The sequence below is a fragment of the Fundulus heteroclitus genome, chromosome 6, assembly GCF_011125445.2.
Source record: "Fundulus heteroclitus isolate FHET01 chromosome 6, MU-UCD_Fhet_4.1, whole genome shotgun sequence".
Classification (NCBI taxonomy): Eukaryota; Metazoa; Chordata; class Actinopteri; order Cyprinodontiformes; family Fundulidae; genus Fundulus; species Fundulus heteroclitus.
In genome coordinates this window covers 26548767-26568787 of record NC_046366.1, presented here as the reverse complement: position 1 = coordinate 26568787, position 20021 = coordinate 26548767, and the positions used below count along the sequence as shown (strand labels likewise).

General features: G+C 36.3%; 1 protein-coding gene across 4 annotated transcripts in view; it reads right to left on the bottom strand.

Moving 5' to 3' along the window:
* LOC105931034 (guanine nucleotide exchange factor VAV3) overlaps positions 1-17281 on the bottom strand; it is a 79049-nt gene extending 61768 nt beyond the window's left edge. For 3 of the 4 annotated variants that reach the window (XM_036138448.1, XM_036138450.1, XM_036138449.1), the window contains exons 1-2: positions 16802-17279; positions 7369-7485 (exon numbers count right to left, since the gene is read on the bottom strand). In XM_036138448.1, the coding sequence (XP_035994341.1) occupies positions 7369-7485; positions 16802-17005 (321 nt within the window). In that variant the 5' untranslated portion in view covers positions 17006-17279. Of the gene's footprint in view, positions 1-7368; positions 7486-16801 lie in introns of all 4 variants that reach the window. The other variant, XM_036138451.1, reaches the window with a different exon arrangement.
* Positions 17282-20021: the final 2740 nt, after the last annotated feature.

Below are 20021 nucleotides of genomic sequence, written 5' to 3'. Positions count from 1 at the left end.
GCTGTTCAAGGTGAATAATTAATTTCAGAGTAGAGGGAGTTGAAAAGGGTTGACGTAAAGCTTCTTTCTTCCTCCTAGCTGAACGAGTAACCGTTTTCTGAATGTCATACCCTGCTGGGTTTTGTTGCTGCTTTTTAAAAGTTGGGAGGCGAAGCAGAATTTCGCAGTTTGGTTCCATACATGAACAGTCTGCATGCTATCAGGTTTAAAACAACGCTATTTGATCGCTACGTGCTCGTGCCGAACCGAGGGCTTTCCCAAAAACTTTCTGTTCAAAAGCAGGAACAGTTATAACCCGAGAAGAACACCTCTACTACACTAACTAACACTAACTCTCATTTCAATTCAAACCAAATCAGCATCCGTTGTACCAAATAAGAGTTACTGTGGATAATGCGTCTCTAAGATGCAGTAATCTAAATAGATAAGTCATGAGTCATTTTAACCACTAAACCTTAGGTACTATAAAAAACTTCTCCTTTTTTTCCTTCTTTATTAGGCTGCAAAAATTTTGCAGCCTAATATTTTGCAGCCCAAATATGTTTTAATATTTAGACCCTAAGTTTTAAAAGGCTGGCGATGGAATGAGTTGTCACAAAAACCTTCATTCATTGATTGAATATCAAACAAAAACTCATGTCAGTATTGCAGCGTTTCTTTCTAATTATTATGTATGACAAAACATTTTTTTTATCAAGCTTACCGATGCTGAATAAAAAGTAGTTTAATGTGTAACTTAACTGACCCTTAAAGCAGTCTCTGTCGTCACAGTACAAGTATGTCCTTTTCAAGATTTATATCACATTATAAATAATACATTGTGGTAATTGTCTGATAGAATTGCACTCAAATTGATAAAATGTACAATTAAAAGTAAGTGAAATAACTAGAGCTACTACGTTTTTTTTTTCTCTGAACTATTCCGCACTGTTGCTGTTGCTGTTATGTGTTTGGGATACCAGTGAAGCAAAGTCAGTTCCTCTGACAAAGCTTGAGGCGGATCCAGATAAGAATTTACATATCATTACAGGTGCACAGTCACAACCCAAGCATTTTTGGGTACATAAAGAAAAGACAAAATATGGGGAAAGAACTTTAGAAAATACAATTTTCATCAAAGATATAAGTTCTGACTTATTATCGTTGAACAATAAAGCAGCTAGAGTGGTTTCATGTAATGTAAATAACCAAGTGTGACCATTTTGTCAGCCATTCATGTAATTTCTCCGATTATGAAAACCATTACACTTTCAAAACCCTAACAAAAATTGTTATTTTTTAATAAAAATATTAAGATCCCAGAGAGAATACTGAAGAGGTAACCAAGTTACATCTAAACTTCTATATATCATGAATTTAAACAATATTGAATGCTGCTGAGTATATTTTGTGTTGGGAAGCCTCCACTACTCAGCAATTATGTTTTGCTGATTTTAATGTATGGGTTTATAAGTTTTATTTTTTTTCAGGTGACTATCTTCTTCATGCACTTGATTAAAGTTGAACTTCTTGTTCCTCTGCTTGCAAGCACGGATCTCTACTGCAAACACAGATATCTTCCGCCCGAGGTCCTGGTTTGGTCTTCTACTCTCTACTTCGAGGTTTAAATGTGTTCTGCATTCAAACGCTGTATTCTGCATAACTTGGTTAGGACAAGTTCATTTTTAAACTACCGTTGCCTTTTCTATCATCTTAAACCAGTCTGCTCATTCTCCTCTGATCTCAGACATGCTTGTCCCCACATCTGAAGCCCGCTGAATGTTTTCTCTTGTTCAAACCATTCTCTTTAAGCCAGAGAGTTGGGCTGTGTGTGATAATAGTGGACCAAAAGTTTCCGCCAACAACCGCGCCATGTTGGCTGAACAGGTGTACCTAATAAAGTGGCCGATTTGTTTTACTGAATTTAAGCCCTTGAGCAATATTCTATCAAATTCTGTAGTATACAGCTGCAGACTCTTTCTGTATTTAATCGTCTCTATACTGTGAAAATCGCAAACAATGACTAATCTGTTTCCATTGTGATCTTCATTAATAATTTCACTGCGTCACTGAATTAAAACTCAGCTCATAAAGGTGAAGGAGGGAACACCGACAGCCTCTCCAGGAAATTGTCACGCTACCTCTAACTCACACTTGTCCAAATCACGGGTGCGTGTCAGTGTGACGGTGGTCTGTGCGGATGCAATGTTTCAGATATGAAAATCTTCATAACAGCTGCATCTGAATGAAGCTTTGAAATTAGGATTTAAAAGTTTGCAAAATGTGTGTGAAAAGTTCGGTTTGCTTCCTTATTCTTTGTGGGTGGTCCCCTTTTTCGTCTTTATTATTTCTTACTTTTTATCATTATTCTCTTGCATGTATTGGTAATAAATGTAAATGACCTACATTGTTATTATGGTTTAGTCAGACGGCTTGGATTTGAACGACAATTTTTTTTTTTTTAAACATAAGATGAGTTGATGTGTCAGAACTAAAACTGTGTGTATCTGTGTGTATCTCCTCTTCCTGTGTGAATGCTGCGGCTTTGGTACACACAGGTGTACTTGTGACTTTGAAAGACTCTCGAGACCAGCTTGAAAACGACCTTTAAAAAACACATTTGCACCACAGCAGGATAAAGCAATTAAGGTCCTTTTTTTTTTCTCACTTAAAGCAAAATAAATATTTGCTCTGGATGCAAGAAGATTTTCATCATCAGTATTGGTTTTCTTTTCTTTATGGAAAGCCCTACCATGGCTTTTGCGTTCATTTTCGCGAATGCAACAAAACATCTGAACTGTGTCAGTTTATTTGCATTGTAGAGTCTGGCTTCGAAGGACAGTCTGATTGTAAAAGATGCTCACTTTTTTTTTTTAAGTGTGCATTTTAAAAAATCTAAGTGGTAAAAAGAAACTGCTCTCACGCCAAGTCTGTGTGGTTAAGCCACATGTGACTTGACATACAAGGCCACAAGCTTAGCTGCAGTTCGACCTCCTCGGTTAGTGTGGCCTATTTAGCAAATGCATCTTCGGCCTGGAGGGCAGTGTGAAAGAGGCTACATTAGAAAGCAAACTTTTTGTTTGCTATCATGCAGCATTCAAACACCGTCACTTCGGTTACAACAATAGAGTTCAGCACTCGTCCCGGCTCTGAAGAACGCAGCCGAATTTATGGCATGGTTTTGATAAATTCAGGGTGTTGTACCTCCCTTTTAGTAGCTGGAGAAATACAAGTGTTAAAACGATTAGCCGGTCAGCTAGAGGTATTTTTTAGCTTCATTCAAAGTTTGTGCTGACTCCAGGTTCTGTGCAAGGCAACCCTAAAAATGTGCTACTGTAATTTATACAATGTGTATTAAATTATTATTCAATAGATTCTATGTCTTCACTGAAAAATAAGCCTGAAGGTCCAGCAGAAAGCACGTTTATGTGATTTAAATTTTCTGACTTGCAACAGGAGGCAGGTGGTATTTTGTCTAAATTCATCTCATTAACCACATCAGTTATGTGCCTGGTGCCTAAAAGTTTTACATAAAGATAATATGAAATAATGAGGGTTTTTTTTAAATGTGTCTTGGCTGTCATACGGCCCCCCAAAGGCTGACCTGGTAGAAACAGCTCTAGAACAACAATGGACGCTGTTATAGTTACCGAATTCCTGAATTAACAAATTTACTTTATTTAAGAACTTCATAAGCGTTAAAAACACATATCACTGTCATGGGCAGAGGGGTAAAAAAAATCTCTTAAAGAGACGGAAAGTCAGTAAAATTAAAATATTCTAATAAGACCAAAATTAATTGAGTCTAGGCCTGGTTTTGGATGAGTGATAGAAATTCAAAGCAAAAACAAAACAAAAAAAAATTACAAATTATATTCCTCATAAGTTTAAAAAAACTTTAGTACTGAATTTAATACATATAAATATATCTTATTTTTGTTGAGCAGTGCTGAATATAATTAACACCTCTCCTATTAATTGTTTGAACGACAATTAATAAAGCTAGTGGCTGCAAGTCTAAAAAAGATTTCAGTTCAGAACAAAGTTACAACAAAAGACATTTCCATATTTTCCTGTTAAAAATGATCAGGAATATATATCTGTACTCTCTCTGAGACGAACTATAATTGGAAAATCCAAATTAACTAATGCAATGACAACTAATGGACCAACGAGTGTTCTTAAACATTAAAAAGGAGGGCTAGGACTTTATTTCACAGTAAAGGAAGAAATAAACACTCTTTTTGACTCTTCACTCCTCCCCTGTAGCCATTAGCCTTCAGACTGCTGCACAGACTTATAGAAGCAGCCTGCAGTGAAGCCTGTAGTAACTCGGGGGGAATGTAGGTTAGAGGGCTCTCATTAGATATTCAGCGGACTAATGCTCAGTCTATGGGCACAGTTGGCACAACTCAAACCCGAGTGGATTAGACTGCCTGAGATTTACGATGTTCTCTTGTGAATGTACAAAATAAGGAAGAGATTGACCACTTCTTGTTTAGCTGTACAGCCCTTTCTGGGGCAAATCCAACTCAATCGCCCCGGCCCAACCTGCGGAGACCCGTCTTTTTCTATGTTGCACAGCAATCCTTTCCCACCACCGGCATGTCCGCTTGATGGACAACCCTTGAACATGACCGAGATTACGCAGCCTGGTTTGGATGTGCTGTACATATTTGCAGGCAGCACCTCCCCTGTGGGATTATCAGCAGCCAGATTAACTGGAAGCTTCTTTAGGTCGCTGCACACTGGACTGAAGAAAAGAAAGTAACAGGAATGGATACAGCTCAACTAAATTACTAAGGTGAAGTTATAAACCACATTATACCCGCAGTAATTTTGAATACAATCAAAAATGTATTAAATGCTTTTTTTTAAAAATGTAAAAGTATTTCAAGCACATATTTCTTTTAATTTGGACAACTTTGTCTTATAGCCGATGAAAATCGAAAATAAAATTTGTTGAAAAGGTACAATATTACTGAAGACAAAAGCTACACTATGTCATGAATCACAGTCGTCATTACGATATCGGTGTGCAACAATGCAATCGCAAGGGACTCCTTAGATACAATATTTGGTTAGGCATTATATTTCAATTATCAGGTCTTTACCCTCTGCATATAATATTTTTGGCCACTTGGTTGAAAACTATCTGTTCTGAAAGCTCACACCTGATGTAGATATTTAGTGGCTCAGATGATAAAACTTAAAGACATTGTGTAATGGTAAAAATTGTTTTACGAAAATGTGGACGTACTGTAATCAATATCATCATCATCATTATCATCACAATTTTCACTAAACGTACAAACGTATTTTCCAGATTTCGTCGGGTTTACATAAGAACAATAATATAGGGATGTTTAATGCAGAAACGTTATGTTATGGCTAAGTTACGGCATGCAGAATCAGGGGGGAAGATTGCTGCAAAGGAAGCTAGCTGTTTGTAGAATGCTGTATCCAAGCATATTATGCAGAAAGTTAAAAAAAAGAAAAAACTGGGGTAGGAACAAACGCACAAGTAACAAGGATAACAGCAGCCTTGAGAGGATGGTGAAGCAAAATGCATTCAAGGGCTTGGAGGATATTCAAAAGCTGCAGGAAGAGTGAAGATGCACAGAATATAAGCTGTGTATGGGGAATGCCATCTCTACGCACTGATAAAACTACAATTAACTGGTTTATATTCACTTCAAAATATCCTGCAGAACTATATTTATCTTGCATTATTAGGAAGAAGATGGGGGACACCTCATGCCTCAAAATATTAAAACTTTATTTCCAGACAGATTGCAGATGCATGTTTGGAGCGCTCCAGATGCTCTGATCAAAAGCTGCTCATCAGGTGCCCTCAGCTAAGAAAATGGTGGGAAAAGGGGCAGCTCACAGTCAGTGCGGTTTCTTTAGAGGGTTTATGTTTGGCTTCTGCCCTGTGAGCAAGAGTCAATATAGGGTCGACTGTGGCTCAGCAATCGCAAAGTTGTGGGTACGATTCCCGCTCATAAGCTGTCATTGTGCACTTAACCCCAAGCTACCCAGCGATCTCTGTATCGGTGTATGAATGTGTGTGTGTTAGTGAGACCTATTGGGTTAATGTGGCTATGGTGTAAATGAGTTGTCAATTTAAATTCAGTCCATTTAATATATATATATATATATATATATATATATATATATATATATATATATATATATATATATATATATATATATATATATATATATATATATATATATAAATCTACAGTTGCATGATCACGAAAAGAATATATTTTATAGATAGATAGATAGATAGATAGATAGATAGATAGATAGATAGATAGATAGATAGATAGATAGATAGATAGATAGATAGATAGATAGATAGATAGATAGATAGATAGATAGATATTATTTATATCATATTTAGTCATGTTCTAGGGTTTCCCCTTAAAAATCAGCAGCTGGAAAACACTGTTTTCCTTCAGGTAAGAGACTCCAACCTTAATCTCTCCATTTATTTTACATTTATACCGAATTGTTGCCCATAATTTTCTCTAAGGTTTCCTAAACAATGTAATGAATAGCATGTTTTAATCTATAACATCAACTGCCTGACAAAGGTCAAGAAGTAATATTTGAATATGCATAAACAATCACAAACTAAAGTCAACACAAGAGAAGGCAAGATTTTTATTTATTTTGATCCTTAGTTTATTTAGCCATGATGCCCTAAATGGGTACCTAAAACTGCTTTGCAGATGATAGTGTCCAGAATGTATCAACTGATTTTAAAAAATTAAGTGAAAAAAAAAATACTGTAAACAAGAAAGCAAATATTTTAGAAAGATATGGTTCAAGTGTTTTAACCTATGTTGCAAATACGTGTCTCACCATAAGCCTCAATGAGTCTAATGTATAATAAAATGTTGGTCACCTTAATTATATTCATATGGGAAAAAATAGTTTTGACATCAACTTGGCCATTTTTCTGCATTTTGTTTTATTTATTTTTAATCTGGTCTACAATATTTTTCATGAATGATCTACTGTATAAGGACAACAGAAAGAAGTTTTGCCTTTCTCCATATTTAACGACGAATGCAATAATTATATTTTGAAGATTTAACTAGAAAATATTTAAAGGTCCCCATAACAAGAAATAGGATCTCATTATTTATTGCACAGTAACTGTCATTTACAACAATTCCCAGTAATATTTTTAATTTATCAAGTTGTTTTTTAACTGCGAATACATTTTCAGAACTGTGTTATTGTTGAATCTGCATTTATTGAATATCGAAATCGCTTGAGAGGCGCTCTAAATGAAAGTTGAACTCCTCAAGCTTCGAACACAGACCTGCTCAGAGAAACAGCAGCAGACAGGATGATGAGTGGGTGACTTACCTTCCCAAAATCCCTGACATCAAAAAGGTCAAAGGCTTCAAATAAGTCACTTTTTCTCATCCCGAACACATCACAGCAGCAAGACAAGAAGGTCCGGATGTTCTTCAAGCACAAGAACTAAAAGGAGAAAGAACTGACATTCAGCAATGATAGCCAATAATCACAGAAATACAGTGTTTCCATGCATTTCAGTGTATTTCTATGTGTTTCATTGAAAATTAACTGAATTCCTTGAATTGGCTCTTTAACATTGCCAGAAATACATTTACTCTAGACGCTTATTTCAGCTGTAAATTTGTAATTCTGTGTAAATTTTGGGCTTCTTATCGTTTGACTCGACAGTAATTCACCGGGGAAATTTTTCACCGTATAACTTTTCATTACAGTTCATTCATCACAGTTTCAGTATTTTTATGAGTTGCCTTCAGGGATCACTTTTCATTTCCAGTGATCTGCTGTATGTTTTACAAGACCATCACTGAGTAATAAAGAAAATCAACACAATCATATTTAAATAGAGTAAGACTAATCTTATACCAGGCAGTAATTACAGTAAAAATCCATATTTGATGCAGTTACTTCAGTTTAGTTACAGAAATAAACTTGATGATAAACTGAAAACACACTTCTTGACATTTTTCTTTTTTTCAAACAGATTTTTAATTGATCCTCTTATTTGGTGAGGGTGTTAAAAACAGTTTCTTCACATTAGTCCCACAATGAAAGTTTTTGGTTTTCACAACATGAATCAGATGAACAATTTAACAACATCTTCAGCTTCTTGACTTTCATCTCTCAATGTGAAAATTGCATTTCACTCTATACTTTTCTCAAGTTAATCAGGTCACTATAAAATTTATGCTTGCCTTGCACACTGTATTGTCCTTAAGGTACCGTTGTTATGATGCAATAATCAGAATAAAAGCCTCACATATGGAGTGTGTTGTTGTCGTTATTATTCCTCTCTTAATTTTAGGTCACCGCCAAAGGCAGTTTGTTGCTCTGGATTCTCTTTAGGGGTGTCAGAGTAAAAGAGGCTAACATAACAAATTCACAGTAAACCTGAGGTTTTTCTTTATGTAAAATGTGAAAGCTTTGTCTACTTATCGTTCAACATTTTAATTCTCCTCTACTTTCTGCTGGAAAGTAAATTACGTCAATTTTTTTTTCTGCGAAAATGTGAAAACACCTGGAAAAGTTTGATGATTCTTTTTTTGCAGGGTGCCATCAATTAAAGATGACTGTCATTGAAGTGTATCTTCAGTTCTTTTTTGTTTGTTTTTTACTTTTTTTGGGTGAAACAAATAAAAACTTTTTTTTTTATTTAACCCAGATAATCTGACCCACACTTTATAATGGCAGCACTGAATATGTGATGTTACTCCTATCATAGTAAACGTGTTCCACAGGCTCTGCAAACTGAAAGTAAAAACTAAAAGTTTGTTAGCATGAAATGAAACCCTAAACTAAGCCTTATTTTGGTGTCGGTTCCTATCAGGATCTATGCGTCGGTGGAAAGGCATGCAATGCGTTGACGGTTATGACTTATAATTTAAGGAAGAGTTCGGCTATCTGGTATGGCTCATATCCACCTTTTGTATTGTACAAGAAAAAAATTTTTTATTTAAATACTATCAATGAACAAACACATTGACCGATGTAACAAACTTCATTTTAGGCTCATATCAAACAGCGATTAATCTAAAACAGTGATTATGCAAACGCTCGAATTTAAAACAGGGGAGATTCTCAGAAGGAGATTCTTGAGAACAGATAGGCTCCGTTTTATCTCGTCAGCTCATCGTGGAGACGCCTGTAATCACTCCACCGCCCCCCTCCCAGGGGCCCTGGTACTCTGCAGAGGAAGTGCTTGAACACGACGGCTTTGCACCACCAGCAGCCTCATACTTCTGAGTGTAGACACAACTGTCGTGCACACAGCCTGTTGTGCGCACCAGGTAGAGCAAAACAGAAACGCTACGGATCATCCGCTGACTTATCTTCAAAAAGCTGTTGTAGGGGTCGACGTGTTTAATATTATGACTGAAAGATTGTGGGGGAAATAATCTGTGAGAGACCTGTTTCAGCAGTTCTTTAAGTTACTATTGATATGCCTGCAGTGCAGACAGCTACGTTGTGAAAGACGTTTTCTATATTTAATTTATTTGTGCACCCTTAATTTAAATGTTTTCAAGAGTTGTCCCTTTGTTGTGCTTTTTTGTTCCATTTATTGGTGTTTCTGTGTACAGCAGACAGATGCGTTGTGTATAACTTGCTTTTTGGATTTGCTGAGATGAGGCAAAATTATACAAAAAGTGGAGATTTCTGATGATCCATCATTTTGCTTTGAAACTACCATGTTTAGCTGAACCTAACCCGTTATCTTCACTGTATAGTGGCCCCTTTCTTTTCTTTACTCACTTCCATTTTTTGTTAAAAATCACAGCTTATCAGTGTGGGGAACAAAGAAAATGCCATTTACAAATCTGGAACTCACTGACACGCATCCCTAGCTTAACTATACAACCATGTGGCCTACAGCTGCAGGCCACAAGACTCTTTTGTTTGGCTTCTTGTACTCTGGATTCACTTTGAGTGTCATTAATGAAGATAAAAAAGGACGCAGACATAACTGACGGGGCATACACCAACCATCGCAGTTCATAAAAAAGGATTAGGTCTTGAAAATATGTCAAAAAAGATCCCCCTTTAATTGTTGCCATTTGATGTAAAACCTCCCCTTTTTTTCTTAGGAAAGCTATTATTAGACCTACTTCCTTGTGTTTCATTTTTATGATGTGTATCTACGGGCTGTTTATGCAGCACCAGGTTGTCATACTTTAAGAAGCTATCTCACTTCTAATAGCAGCTGTGCATGTGACTGCACAGGAAGTGTGGTTCAAAGAATGACCTGTAAACAATAAGAGAATATTATGGAAACCACAACAACTCATCCGGTGGCAGGTTTGCCTTGGTTAAAACCATGAATTATCGGGCTTTGTTTAGGTTTAGCTGAAGCCCATTGTTGCAGTGCCTTTTACCTGTTCAGAATATACATAGCTTAAATAAAAACCTGTCATTTAGAAGATGTTGGACAGAAAACGTGTGATCCACACAGCAGGAGAGGGACGCACTGAACGTGTCAAAGTGCTTGTGAAACTGGCCACTACCCAGACTGCAGTTCAGCTCTTCATCAGCGAAAAATTTATATCTACTGGTTTATTCCAAACTGATAGCTTTTAAAAATGTCTCTTACTGCCATGGTATCTCACGAGAAGCTTCTCATGATGAGTGACACCAAAGAGCTCTGTCAAGCCTTTTTTAAACCTTACTACGGCAAGAAAAACTAAGGAAATTGGTTACAGATGTGTGTGTGTGTCTAAACTAGTGAATTAGATCTTAAGGGAGCCAGCAAATGGATTTGATTACGAAACCGAAGGCTAAGATGCAATTATAAATTGTTTTATGGGTTTACAGAGTTGTTTTACTTTCACCTCCTTGTTGAAACGTACATTGTAGTTCATCTTGCTTCTTGAAATTTAATAGGATTTCTTTCAATTTTGAACATTCGGCAAATAGCATGGAATTTGTCAAGTGATTTTGTCTTGCATGTTATATTCACCCTAAACTGTCAAGGTGTAGCATTCAGGTACTTCCCAGTTGCCTTTTATGCATCCCTCAAAATTAGGCCATAAATGAACATTATGATAATTGAGTTAAAATTGTCCATGTCAGCATCTCGAGGCATCGAAATTTATATATATATATATATATATATATATATATATATATATATATATATATATATATATATATATATATATATATATAAATCTACAGTTGCATGATCACGAAAAGAATATATTTTATATATATATATATATATATATATATATATATATATTTTTTTTTTTTTTTTTTTTTTTTTTTATTGCTGCTACTTTTATTTTGAATGGTCTTGCTGGGACTATAACTCGAAAGTGAAAAGTACATGTTTTTGTTTTAAAAAAAAAAAAAAAAACTACAACAAGGTCCTCCTCGCAACATTTCTGAGAGCATCAGATATCTGAAATTAGGGGAAACTGTTTCTAGAGAGCTCTTAGCTGCAATGTCCTCTATGCCCACTCACTGCGCAAGACTCCACTTATGAAGAAAAAGCATGGCAAAGCTATTTAAGGTTTTCTGCGGTGGATTTAGAGAAGAAAATAAAATAATGAAGGAATAATGTTCAGTCAAGAAAGCTCAAAATGGGACTTTTTGAATTTCATTCTGTACAACATTTAGCAATGCACACAATCAAAAAAAAAAACATACTGAAATGAACATTTGGAGGGGAGAACATCATGGTGTCTGGCTGTTTTTTATCATATTAGACTGGCAGACTATGATCCACGGGGACATCATAGATCATAGATAGAAGTTGCTACACGAGACAACGGTACCATCTGCTGTTTGGTCTGCACCTGCAGTCAATAGTTTGATTACCAAGGGATTCTGGGTAATCCTCAGAGCAACGGCTTCACTGCATTAATGTAGCATAGCTATGAATGTCTGTGGACAAATAAAATGAATAAACTCCTGAAAGAGTATAAAACATATTGGAACTGTATTTTGTCTTTGTTATGAGTGGTTTTATATGTTTCCGACATATTTTCAGCTGGTCTGGCTACAGTAATCTATGCCTTTGTAACCACTTGGCTGGATTACTGTAATACACTCTATAAAGGAGTCAGTGATTCATGCATCTCTCAGCTTCAGAAGGTACAGAATACTGTTGCACATCTTTTAAGTGACACATGAACGTTTGACCATATCGCCACTATTTTAGCCTCTCTGCACTGTTTGCCAGCATTCATTTAAAGAATCCTTTTATTTGCTTTTAAAACTCTAAAAGGTCTTGCCCGCTCTATCTATCTAAGCTACTACATCCCTACACACCCCGTTTCCTCAGGTCAGATGATCAGCTGCTTCTGAGTGTGCCAAAGACAAAGCGTAAGCTTAGAGGAGACCGTGCTTTTGCTGTAGCAGCTGTTAAGTTGTGGAATGACCTTGCCGTGAAAATCAGACAGGTCTCTTCAGTTTCTGATTTTTAATCCCTTCTCGAGACCCATCTCTTCTACTTGGCCTTTGATACCATCTGGGATGATGACTTTTAAAATTGTTCAATTTGTTTTATTACTAATTGTATATACTATTTCTTGCCATTTTGCTTTGTTTTAGCGATCATATGCTTGATCTATTATTTTAGTATAGGACTGTTTAATTTATTCAGGTGTTAATATACGTTTAATGGTATCATATGACCGCTGTTTATTTACTCTGTGTACCACACTTTGGTCCAGTGGGTTTTTAAAGTGCTCTATAAATAAAGATGGTGTGGTGTGGTGTGGTGTGGTATGGTATGGTATATTACAGGTCTTAGTATTTTATTGTTGATGAGGTGCCTGGCTAGCTAAAAGTAAGCTGTGCCAGCTTTTCAGAGAGAGAGTGTGCTGTGTCTGCATGCAGTAAACGTTTTAGTTTAATCTTTTATTTTGACTGCAAATACTGTCAAGATTCTGTGGTTGTTTATTTTTTACCTTTTAATTTTAGATTTAGTTTGTGTGTAGTTTGTGTTTTCTGTTTACTCTTTCAGTATAATTTGGTATATGTTCTGTTAGATTTCTGTTACCTCTCTGTCTGTCCTGTCAACTTTTCTCCCTCACCTTTATTGCTTTCGCCTGTCACCCTTAATTATTGATTGCCTACACCTGTTCTTCTTTCCTCTCTGCTTCTCCCCCTTATATTAATCCCCTGTTACCTTCCGTAGTTGTCAGGTCCTCTGTTGTGTTACCCACCTGTTAGCTTCCTATTTTGTATTTATCTGCTCCTGTAAGTTACTTATTCTATTTATTAAACCTGGTACATCTCATCATGCAATCCCCAAGTCTGCATTTTTTGTCCAGCACCTGCCTCTAAAGACATGTAAGATATGTGTCAGGCTGAAAATGTTTTATTTTACTGTAAATATATAGTTTACAAAATGTGGTAATTTTAAAAATTACCAGTTGGTAGAAACCGTTATTGTTATATGTATGTATTGATATGTATTTAACGTATGCATTTAATGCATTTAATTGCCCTTTTCGGTTTGGCCAAACAGCAGCTCTTGCAGGTACCAATGTCTAGGAGTTTAGTTTAGTTTAGTTTAGTTTAGTTTAGTTTAGTTTAGTTTAGTTTAGTTTAGTTTAGTAATACTGATCCCCATCAGCTGCAGCCATGCTGTTATTCTTCAACAGCTATTGTTCAGGGGGTCCAACAAAAAAATTACATTAATACAAACAGAATACAGCATTTGCAAATTACAAGAATAAAAATGAAATAAATAGCAAAAAATAAAAAAAATGAGAACAAACAAAAAGAGCAAATAAAAATAATAAAAATAAAAGATGTTTTAAGAGATGTTACCCAGTCACAGGGTTCTCACAATACATCATAATATACTTCCTCACAACCAAAATACTCTTAATTATGTCAATAGCTTGAATAAGTTGATCGTAGTCATAGCTACATATAAAGAAGCAATGACATCTCCTATAAACAAAAGTGCTTAGCAAAGAAAAAAAATATATCTGTATATATCTGTATATGTACATACATGCATTTATACATAAATGTTTATATGTTTCCATATACACACACATACACATCTCAGATCTAATTATGTTTAATAGATACAGTTTTACAAATAATTTAAATTGATTCATGTTGGCAGTGAGCTTCTCGCAATGGGTAAGGTGACATTGCATATGTGGCACTGCACTGATGGTTATTTATACTGGAAAAAGAGATTATTGGACAAAATAGTTGCCGATTTTGAGATGGAAATGTTTGTTGCAAAGATGATCAGTGAATACAACAATCTGCCTTTAACCAGCAGCCACGTTAGATATTTATGCATATATATGACATTTCTGCTGTAGTTGCATCTAAGTGCTACATGAGCAGCTGTTTTGTATAAACTGCAGCTTATTTGAATTTCCACAAGTGACATTTGACCAAACTGCCGGGCAATAGTCGAGGTACGTTAGGAGGAAGCTCAGTGGAAGCAGAGCGTTCTCTATTATTGCCCTCAACGGTAGAATCACCTAACCCTGCCTTATAGAGAGGCTCCTTCACTGCTTCCTTTTAAAACTTGTCTTGATACCCATTTTTACTCTCGGGCTTTTAACACCCATGGGACTTAGTTTTGACCTTGTATGCTCTAAAATTGTGTTATTGTGTTTATTCTTTTATTGTTTTTTTCTATATTTATACAAATAATAAATAATGTGTGTATTTAATGTATATGTGTACATATGTCGATGCATATAAGTGTTTGCGTACGTGAATGCATGTCTTAGTTTGCAGTTTCGTGCAGCACTTTGTTTTCAATTGTGGCTTTTCAATGGGCTTTGTAAATAAATTTGGTATGGTCATAAAAAATATGAAAGGGATTTTGGGTGATACTGAAAATAACAACTTCCCAGCAGTTGAGAAAGAACAATGGAAATTACATTTTTATGCTTTTTTTAAACATTTGCATGGATTGGGGGTGGGGCTGTGAAAGTTTTTCACTCTGCAAAAGACGGCGCAACAGAATAGGCTTCAGAACCACTGATATAACTGAAGGAAGGATGAGAAGAGAGATTTACTGGAATATTCCTGACAATAATCACAAACACGTAGCCAATACTTATTTTACACCCTGTATGTCTAAAAGTATTTAGGATTTCACTTCAAACTGCTGCTCGAGGAAACATGATCCTGCTGCACAGACTGCACATGTTTCCTGACTAACGGGTGGATCAAAGTGAGGATTTTATCAGACCTCTCCAGTGGCTGTAAGGAGTTTAACTGTCTGAAGAACATTTAATTCCATCTCGCTTTTGCAAAGAAAACAACAAAAACGAAAGAAAAAACTTCAACTAATTAATTTGAGTGCTAAATAAATGAAGCCTCTAAAAAAGCAACCACTCACAACAATTTTGGTAATGAAGGCCTTTGTCTAAAGACAGTCTGGCATCGCACCAAAGAATTTAAGATGAGGCATTTAGCTTGTTCCAGATGGAAATGTTTGCCTGGAAATACAAGTCTTCGTCATTTGCAGATCTATTCTGAAATCAAGCCAAAAGTTTGAGAAAAAAAACTCACTGATCTGATAACTTTATTTATTTTTTTTCTCTTTTATTTTTTTTTGCAATGCAACCCAGGTGAATGTTGGTCCATAACATGTGAATTTTGCTCATTCCCGTGGAATGAGCAAAATTCCTGGTGTATAAATTTTTAAAACGGTGTATAAATTGTCTCAAAAACTTCTGGTCTTTAATCTATGCATTGCTTTATAAATGTATAGTCTTATATGGATATTTTTATAAATATAAGAATTTACTTTTAGAGACTTTTACATTATTTATATTTAATTACAATATTATAATTACACTGTGATGCTTTGGTGATGCTCGGGCTAAAGAAGCAAGTCAGATCAGCTGATTGTAGTATATAGGTACTTCAAACCTTAAACTACAGGCTTTCCTTAATAGGATGTGGTGTCCCTGCATACCGGAAGTCGTGTTCATCGTGCTGCTTCATGAACTGTCCACTCCGACCTCTCTCAAACTCTTAAATAGCCTTTGGGGTCAAGGCTATTTCTAAAGGCCGCAGTTTCTCTGGCACAGTTTTTCCTTCCACCTTACTTTCCATGAATAGTCTTGAATACAGCAGTCCGTGAACAGCCAGCTTCTTTAAATTAGCCCCTTTGTAACCACCATGTGGAGCGTGTGATTGGACAATTGTTGAGTCAGCATTTGTTGGCATGATTCTATTGGCCTGCATCTCCTTATCCAGATTTGATTTTTTTCCTTGCTCATTTTTATCTGAGAAACTGAGGGGTTTCACTGGTTGTTATGTCAAAGTTAGCAGAGGAAATGGTTGAAATATATCACTCTTAATTTTTTTTTAATGAATTCCTGAAATTAACTTTTTAACGATGTTCTACTTAAATGAGATACACAAATGGGGTGGTTAAGGGGAAAGAGACAAAAAGAGTTGAGTTCTGCCATATTACCATATATAAAATAAAATGAATAAATCATGAAGGGGGAAAGGATGAACAAAAATTAGGATATGGCTTTTGGTTTTGGAGTGACATCCCAAAAATATTACTGGCCCCCATCTGGCTCCCACGTATAAAACTTTGTGGAGTCGCTCCTGCCGCCCCTAGGGCATGTTTATCTAGAAAACTAATCCACACAGACGTCAAGTCATTTAACATGAAAAGTTTCCATTAGTCAGAACGTTTCTTTCGGGTGTGGCTGCTGCTTTTAACTTGGATCCTTTTCGTGGCCAATTCCCCCCGTTTGCTCCTACACGCGTTACAACAACACGCAGCAAACCTCTGCCTATCGCCCCGTACCTGTGACATCTGCGGCCTCAGGTTGATCTCCTTCAGGTTGATGGTGTGAGGCCTCAGGTTGTTGAGCAGCTGGCACAGCAGCACCCCGTCCCGCAGCGTCTGCGCCAGGTCGAACACTTGCGCCGTGTCCGCGGTGACCCGGTGGTTCACCGGCAGCACGTTGCAGCCGATCAGCCACATCGCGCACTGCCTCCAGTACTCCATCGCTGCTGTCCGTAAACAGCGGGTACGCGCGAAAATAAAATAATAATAAAAAAATAATTAAATTAAAAACTTTGGCGTTGCTTTAAATCCGTGCGCGTCATGATAGAAGCCGCTCTCCGAGCCGTCAGCTGGCGCACGTCAACTCCAGCATCGCCTCTGGAGAGCCGACAGAGTGGCTGAGGCTTTATGAGAGTTGACTGCAACACACGGGGGCGGCTGGCTGGCTGGCTGACGCGAAACCCCCCTCGGTCTGGCTGAACTTCCCCTTCCTTCCTCTCAGAGTCAGACATTTGCACTGAACTCGTCGTTGCGTCTCCTCCTGCAAGTCTGGTAGAACTTCTGATGAAACAATAAGAACCTGTCAAATTTGACAGAATATCACATTTGCTGCGCAGCTTTTACTTTTGCCGGCGACCTATATGAAGGCTGTGATTGGTGTTGTCCGTTAATAGTTTGAATGTGAATTTAAATTAAACAAAAAACACATCTTGTCTATAAATTCAGATTTATTTACAGCAAAAACCCGATTGAGCTTTTGAGAATGTAAATCATTCATCAAAGTGGAAATATTCTACACTTTATTTCACTTTATTTTGGTTTCAAAAAAATCTAAAGATCTTGATTTTTTTTTCTTTCTACTTTTATACCTGGATTTTGAACAAAGAAAACACGATGGTGGTTTAAAAAAAACTTTCTTCAGTACAGGAGTATTTTCAATAATAATGAAAAATAAAGAGAAATGGGCAACCTCACTGACAAAAAAAAAGTACATAATTCCAAGATAAATGCTAAAAATGGTTCAGACCAAAATACAGCTGTTCCTTGAAGGACTCAGAGGCCCTTCAGAACGACACTGAATCACCGTGAAGATCAAGGAGCAGGTCAGGCTCAAAGTTGGGGATTGGACTATAAAACAGTAGGGCCTAAACATCTCATGGAGATGTTCAATCAATCATCTGAAAATCCAAACAACACGCTTGGCCATCCGCCTAAACAAACAAGCATGGCAAGGTGAGCACCAACTAGAGACACAGTCAGGGAAGAGATTTCCTCTCTGGAGGAGCTGCAGAGATTCACAGCTCAGCTGGGAGCAACAGCAGTTAGCTGAGCAAATTCTACCTTTGTTGGAAGCGTTGCAAGAAGAAAGTCGTTGCTACAAGACGACTGATAAGATGTGCCGTTCACGGTTTGCCGCAATGCACAAAGGAATGCAGCAGGCATGTGGATAAAGGTGTGCTGGACAGATGAGATCAAAACATAAATTCTTGACTGGAAAACTAACACTGCTCAGTACACTGAAACACACCATCAGGGAAACATGGTGGTGGCATCATGATGCAGTCAAATACTTTATTCAACGGGAGCCATGTTGGTCAGTGTCTAGAAAAATAATGCTAATAAAATCCATGTATCGTTTCTATTCACATAGAAATTTGTGATGTTTTTGACAAATTATTTAAAAAGTTCCAGGGTTATGAATACTTTTGCAAAGCACAGGTTATTTCAGCGTAATGTTACGTCAATGTTATTAAGGAGATTCCAAACAGCTAAAGAGAAACAGCATGACACAAACCCCTGCCACATCTCATTTCATGTCACATAACAGTCAAAGTTTACATTCAGCTACAGAAACAATGTGTCTAAATGGAAACTCCTTACATTTCACTGCAAATATAATAAGTGGCTATAATGAATTAGTGGTTCAATCAACTAAAGATTTCAAATATCTAATTCAGAATTCTCCTAAGTTTATTTTTCACAGAACTGATCCAAAACTCACATCATGAGTTGTGACACAATATGTGAACATGCATGATATTTTTATTAAATCCATGCCACTGAAGTGTAAAGAAAGTTACTTGTTTTCCTTTCTATCCCATCATGTGTGCTGAACCTGAGCTACAGAAGCTTCAGAAACATCTGGCTTCCTCACCAACGTCGAAGCGCGAGGTCTCTTTCCTTCCTGTGTTTATGTCACAAGCTTAATAGCAGGGGTCGGCAGGACAAAGTCCCTCTCTGCCTCTACTGGACCCCCTGATCCTTTTCCATTTCATTCTGACTGCAGAAAAACAAAGAGGTGGCAGCATCCCATGATTCCCACATACATTAGTCGCCTTGTATAGTGAGGGAATGTTTGTGTAACTGGGTCGAGGAGGCAAACATAGACACAGTTTCTCAAAGAGCAGGGTACATCATCCCAAATATAAAGCTGGTCCAGTCACCGTCAAAGATAAGTTGAAATAGCTTGATTACTGCACTTCTAAAGGAGAAGAAATGGCGTCGGTGCACTTAGTAAATACAAGAAATTTAAAGTGTTTCTGTGTTGATTATTTTGCTAATCGATGTCCAGATATAACAATAAGATGAATGCTTCATTTCAAAGGATGTGATGCAACACCGACAAAAGAAGTGCTACTAAACGTCTTTTCCGTTGATGTTTCACAGATTCCAATGCAGCAAGGACCAAACCTTGTGAGTGACCTTATATATATATATATATATATATATATATATATAGATAGATAGATAGATAGATAGATAGATAGATAGATAGATAGATAGATAGATAGATAGATAGATAGATAGATAGATAGATAGATAGATAGATAGATAGATAGATAGATATTATATAAAGTAATATTAGCCTGACAAAGCTCTCAGGTATTTCTATACAGGTTTTTAATGGTTATTTTTTGTATATATATATATATATATATATATATATATATATATATATATATATATATATATATATATATATATATAGATAGATAGATAGATAGATAGATAGATAGATAGATAGATAGATAGATAGATAGATAGATAGATAGATAGATATTATATAAAGTAATATTAGCCTGACAAAGCTCTCAGGTATTTCTAATTGTTATTTTTTGTGTATATATATATATATATATATATATATATATATATATATATATATATATATATATATATTAAAATAAAAATTAAAAACCTGTATAGAAATACATGAGAGTTTTGTCAGGCTAATATT